Raw genomic sequence first — 6000 nt, 5'->3', positions numbered from 1 at the left:
AGTATTATTAAAATACCATAATATGCTGCTTTGCTCATTTTTTACTTTGAAAAACTTCCCAGATGCATATTTAAGAATGAACTTTTATTATGACTGGGTACTGGTTATTTACTTAAAAAATCTGAAGTAAGTGCTGAATGGCATTGTTCCACTATAATTTTATCTCTCAGTATAAATTTGGCCAGTAATATTTTTCTGCTTTCATTGTTATAGAAAAAGCAATCTTCTCCTGCTCTTAAATCTGTGTGTGTGTGTGTGTGTGTTTCCCCATCCATAATTATATACTGGGCATCATTCAAGCTGCTCCAGGCAAAACTTATTAAATCTTTTCATGACTAGTCTTCAATTTTATCAAGAAGTTGTAATGGAACACTTTTTCGAAGTGTAAGTTCCATATCATTTGCTTAATTGACTCTTTCCCCAAAATATTATGAAAAAACAAACACTTTACAAATAAGGTATGTGGGGCACCTAGATGGCTCAGTCATTAGGCAACTGCCCTTGACTCAGGTCATGCATGATCCCAGGGTTCTGGGATCGAGCCCAACATCAGGGTCCATGCTCAGAAGAGAGCCTGCTTCTCCCTCTCCCTCTACCTGCTGTTTTGCCTACTTGTACTATCTCTCTGTCAAATACATACATACCTACCTACCTACCTACCTACATACATACATACATAAATATGCTTGAAAATGAAATATTTAAAAGGTAACAAGGAGCAATAAATGGAAATGGGAAAATACTGTCTCTAGAGAAAAGAGAGAATCTTTAATAATACCATTAAAATTCTATTGGAAAATGAAAAAATGAAATACTTGATCTAAGGTCCTAAGACACACCATCAATTTAAGTTCTGGTGTTCAACAAATCAGGTTTGAGTTAGGCTTGTGTAAACAACAAATACATTAAGTTTATACACTTGCAAAATAGTGGGATTTTATACAACATAAAATACATTCTGCATTAGGATAAATAATGTGTAAGCAATTAAACAGAAATAAATCATATGGAAACTAAAAGCAAAAAGCACATGTACAACCTATACAACTGTAGACAATATAATCTGTCAATCATACTTCAATATAGTTTGGGGGGAAAGGACTAACATAAAATCATTAAAAAAAAGAAAACCAAAAATAGTATTAAATTTAGATTTAGGATGATCTTCATCAGGACCTTTTCTATACTGGCACGTTTTGTTGCTTATTCACGAAAGGGGAAATAAAAAGAAATGAAAGTGGAAGTAACTACCAATTTAATAATTTACATTTAAATTACGGACGCTAATTGAAATGGTCATTGCTAGAATTTTGCACCAGCATTTTTAAGATTCTGAATAAATTTATTATTTACAAATCTCTGGATAAATGTAAGTAGCTCGGGGGGGGGGGAATGAAGTAGAGCTTTGAACATAAGACTGAAATTCCTTTACTAAATACTTCCTAATATAACAATTTCTGGATTATTATTAACCAATGCCAAACAACAATTAAGAATAAATTAATAAGAAAAGATAATTAAAATAAGTGAACTTATAGATTTTGCTAATTCAAACAGTCTAGAAGCTAAAACTCCTATGTATCAACAACTTCTCCTTTAAAACATAATACTAAATCACTGGGTATAAGTAGAGCTTAAGTATATAAAAGTCAGTAAATACTAGGTATTCAGTAAAAAATAACTTCCAAAACCTTTCATTTCTAGGAATCAAGTGATAACAAAACAAAAAAAAGAATCAAAATCTAATACAATTAGCAAGAATTTTAAAAATAACTCAGTTGAAATTTCACATAAGTTTGTATCTTTACATTAAAAATTTCAAGAGAGGCAACTGGTGGCTCAGTCAGTTAAGCATCTGACCCCTGATCCAGCTCAGGTCTCTATCTCATGGTAATGAGTTCAAGCCCCATGCTGGGCTCCCTGCTGGATATAAAGCCTACTTAAAAATTAATTAATTAATTAAAATCAAATGAATATCTTAAGATGTTTTTGATTAGTCCTTTGCTTTGAAATCATCCCCAAGTCACATATATATCTTTTCATAATAATACACATATATTTTGGGGGCGCCTGGGTGGCTTGTCGATTAAGTATCTGCCTTGGGCTGATCATGATCTCAGAGTCTTGGGATCAAGCCCGGCATCAGCCTGTTTCTCCCTCTCCTTCCCACTCATGCTCTCTCTCGCTAGTTCATCTTTCTCCCTCTTTCAAATAAATAAATAAAATCTTTAAGTACACACACACATTTTTGAAAAACCTATGTGTTGATAATTTTTATTAACTACTAATATTTTTAGCATTTATGAAAATATATTCATTTTTCAAAAGAATACACTATGTATTTTAAACAATTTTTATTTTCTGTACCAGTCATGTTAGGTAATATTTTAACTCCAGTGATTTGGGGCTAATAATTAGCTATACTTGACATTACATAATATTACCCCTAGTATTCACATTAATTCTCTAATCACTATGAAGAATCTACATTAAGTTCCAACTGACACTTCTCTCAAACCTACCCTTACAAGAAGTACTGAGAATCATGCTCATTTTACAATATAAAGTATATTCATAAATAAAACCAAACATCCATAATTTTAATACATTTTAATGTTCACATCAAAATATAGTACAATGCCTTCATTAATTAACAGCAGCACTGTATATTATAGGAATCTGCAGGCAACACAAATTATTTTTATAAAAATATTTTCTTAAATCTAGACTATGTAAAAATTCTTTTAAAGAATTTAAAGATAATTTTTTATAGCCAAGGATACCACACTGTTTAATTTTGAGCCAATGTAAATCTGATCTATCGGTATGACATTTATTTACTGAGCAATCATAGTATAGAAAGAGCTAAATATCATAATTCTTTTAAGTATAAGATTAGCCATTTAAAGCATATAATCACCATTAAAACCAATTATATGTCATATAAAAAGAATCTGAAAATACATCAAAAGACCACTTTATATAAGCTTTCAAAAATGACATAATTTAAAATGTTTTTAATGAATATCAATATTTTAATGAATATCAATATTTCTACTACTTACTTAAGCAAGAGCGTTTGCCAGCTGTGCTTGCACCACCTGAACACAAATTGCCTCCCCGATGAATTAATTCAAGTTCCAAATTGGTTCTGTAAGTAAAGCATTAACATGTATCTCAATTAGGCTAAAGTGATACTTTTTAATTTGTTTTACTGATATGTCTGAATGAACCTAAATAATAAAGTTGAAGAACTTTATGAATAGTTTATGGAATATCTGTAATAATATTTTATCTGATATTTAGAAATAAAAAGGGAAACATATCCTTATATGTTCATATTTATAACCTCAAAATTGTACACATCATAATGTAATTGTTGCAAAACCCCAAATGTTGGCAAATACTAAAAACTGGGCCTTAAGGAAAACAACAGCAACACACTTCATAAACCCGCACACGAATCTGGTGAAAGAGCTTATACCCAACTGTTAGCCACTGAGTGAGTAGTAGGTGGTTACTGTCATCTAAAACACAAGGGCATACCAACTTTTTATCAGAGAAATGATTATCACTCACTAGAGCTTAGATGGTTTCTAGAAATCAATATTAAACAAAATCACTAACATCATAGTAGGCATGAACAACACATAAAATGATCTTCTATGGACTTCTAAAATTAGTTTTATTAAAGTACACTGTGTTAATTCCTGACACTGCTAAACATCAAAAAAGTTCATATAGATCTGAAATTATAATATATTTAGCAATTTTTAGCTTACAGATTAGTTACAATTAGTAAATCGACATTTTAAAAATCAAATTGCTTCAGAATCTAAAGATTTACTAAAAAAAATATAGTAAAATAGCCAATGAACTTTGTCAGAATAAATGAAAATTGTGAGTGATATAATGAATGTATTTTTACTTCAACAGTATTAATAAACTTAAACACATCTTCATTTGCCACTGCTACAACTGAATAATTTTATATCCAAAATATGCATTTGACATTAGCAATGAGATATCCTCCTCTTAAAAAAAAAAAAAAAAAAAAGGCAAAATTTTAAGCTTACTTTGCAAATGAATTCAAGGAAGAATATGATCCTATTTTACTTAAAACAGTCTGAACTGGTTTGGGTTGTATTTTAACACAAAATGTTTTTGAAACATTATTTTCATATATTTACTTATAAATGCAAACTGTTAACAAAATTAATATTCTTAAATCTGTATATTTGCCACCCATTTTTAAAGGAATGCTTTAATCCTCTCTACTGGGGTGGGGGAAAAGCAATTTAACATTGATAATGTTCCTGCTCAGAGCTCCATCTGGTTGCTGCTGATAAGGGCATCTGTGTGACAAGGGAATTTTCCACCCTTCAGGCGATTTGCATTGCTCACTGAACTTCTAAAAACCTACCAGCAAGGAAGCAGGGACAAGGATTTCATATTAGTGGACAGAAAGCGAGCGGAGACCAGCATGTGTTCCTTCATCAAGGGAATATAAATGAGATCAATATATTTTGTTTTCACAAATCTTCTGTTGCCTAATCTGTAGAAAAAAATTAACGGCTATATTCTCTTATAAAAACTAAGATTTCCTAGATTGTACTTTTAAAAGAGCTAACCAGAAACGCGATCAATTTTTACAAACGAATGTCAGAACCAGAATGTCAACTTTTATTTTAGCACAGTTTGCAAAAATATTAAGATATAAATATAAGAACAATTCTGTTTATTCAATCATCAAATAAAATACTTCAAAAGCTGATAAACATGTTACCAGGAGTTTGATTTTAGAGAATATTTGAAAGAAAACTACTAAATCTAATTATTTCAGATTATGGCTAGAAAAATCTCTAAAAAAACATTCCTCCTGACATTAAAAAACAAAACAAAACAAAACAAAAAAAACCTACCTATCCAAACGGTTAGTGTCATGTAATAACCTAGGACTTTAAAAATCAATATGTCAGAGGCCCTAACCCTCAGCTTTTCCTGATTTCACTTACATCAAAACTAGCCCTTTAAGTTGAAACTTGCTAGAGAATCGAACACACAAGCATGTCATATGCCCTATGTCTGTTTGATCTCTAACTGTTGAAAATCCCAACACAATATTCTGTTTCTGCCCTCCTGAATGGATGATAGAAAAATAAAGATTGTTCCCAAGAAAAGTAGACTCTACTTTTTTATATTCCTAACACAAATCTATTCCAATCAGTTTGGAAAGAAAAAAATATCTGTAACTGAAATAATAATGAGAAAGATGACTTACAGCCTATCTTGGCACCCACCTCCATATTCCATTTAAAAACGCCTCCAACTATGCTCCAGCTTCTTTTTGCATGACTGAGGTCTGCTTTCCCTTCTATCCCCTCTCCACCCTCCTTTGGTATGAACTTCTATTTTTAGAGCTATTATTTAAAAAACAAATGTGTGTATACACATGCACACACAGAGACACTCAAACACGAATTGATGTCCGTGTGGGTTCAAGGCCTAAGCCTACCACTTACTGGTTGAGCAAGTTACCCAATACCTCAGAGAGAAAAAATATCTTCATTCATACCACAGGCTATATTATACAAGACTCAGCTCAAGCTCTAACTCTTCTAGGAATTAGGAGAATTAATTCCCTTTTCTTGAGATGGGAAAGAAACATTGCCCAATACTTTATATTTCAATTTGTTCATCTTCCCTTTTAAAGTTCTATAGCACTTTTTCAATATGATATTTTTAAAACAAACTCTATTCTGTTTTATACGGACTGATGTATATTGGTTTTGTCTCTCCAACTAATGGTAAATTCCTGGAGAGAGGGACCATTTCAGATAAGTTTCTAAATCCTTGATGGTACATAGCAAAGTGCTCAAAAACACCTTAGGAACCAGAAATCTCTTTGTTTGGGTATGGAACCAATGGTAAGATTCTCTTTAGTCCCCATAGCTTATTCTCTTTCTTCTGTTGACCCTTCCTTCGATTCCCTTAAATTCG

At 31.6% G+C, this 6000-nt stretch overlaps 1 protein-coding gene across 3 annotated transcripts in view; it reads right to left on the bottom strand.

Annotated features, from left to right (window-relative positions):
* Window positions 1–6000, bottom strand: part of UBR3 (ubiquitin protein ligase E3 component n-recognin 3) — a 240437-nt gene that overhangs the window by 81453 nt on the left and 152984 nt on the right. For all 3 annotated transcript variants that reach the window (XM_059394142.1, XM_059394144.1, XM_059394143.1), the window contains exon 30: window positions 3066–3151. In XM_059394142.1, coding sequence (XP_059250125.1) covers window positions 3066–3151 — 86 coding nt within the window. The remainder of the gene's footprint in view (window positions 1–3065; window positions 3152–6000) is intronic.

Source organism: Mustela nigripes, chromosome 3 (assembly GCF_022355385.1).
Source record: "Mustela nigripes isolate SB6536 chromosome 3, MUSNIG.SB6536, whole genome shotgun sequence".
Taxonomy (NCBI): Eukaryota; Metazoa; Chordata; class Mammalia; order Carnivora; family Mustelidae; genus Mustela; species Mustela nigripes.
This window is presented reverse-complemented; position numbering and strand designations above follow the sequence as displayed.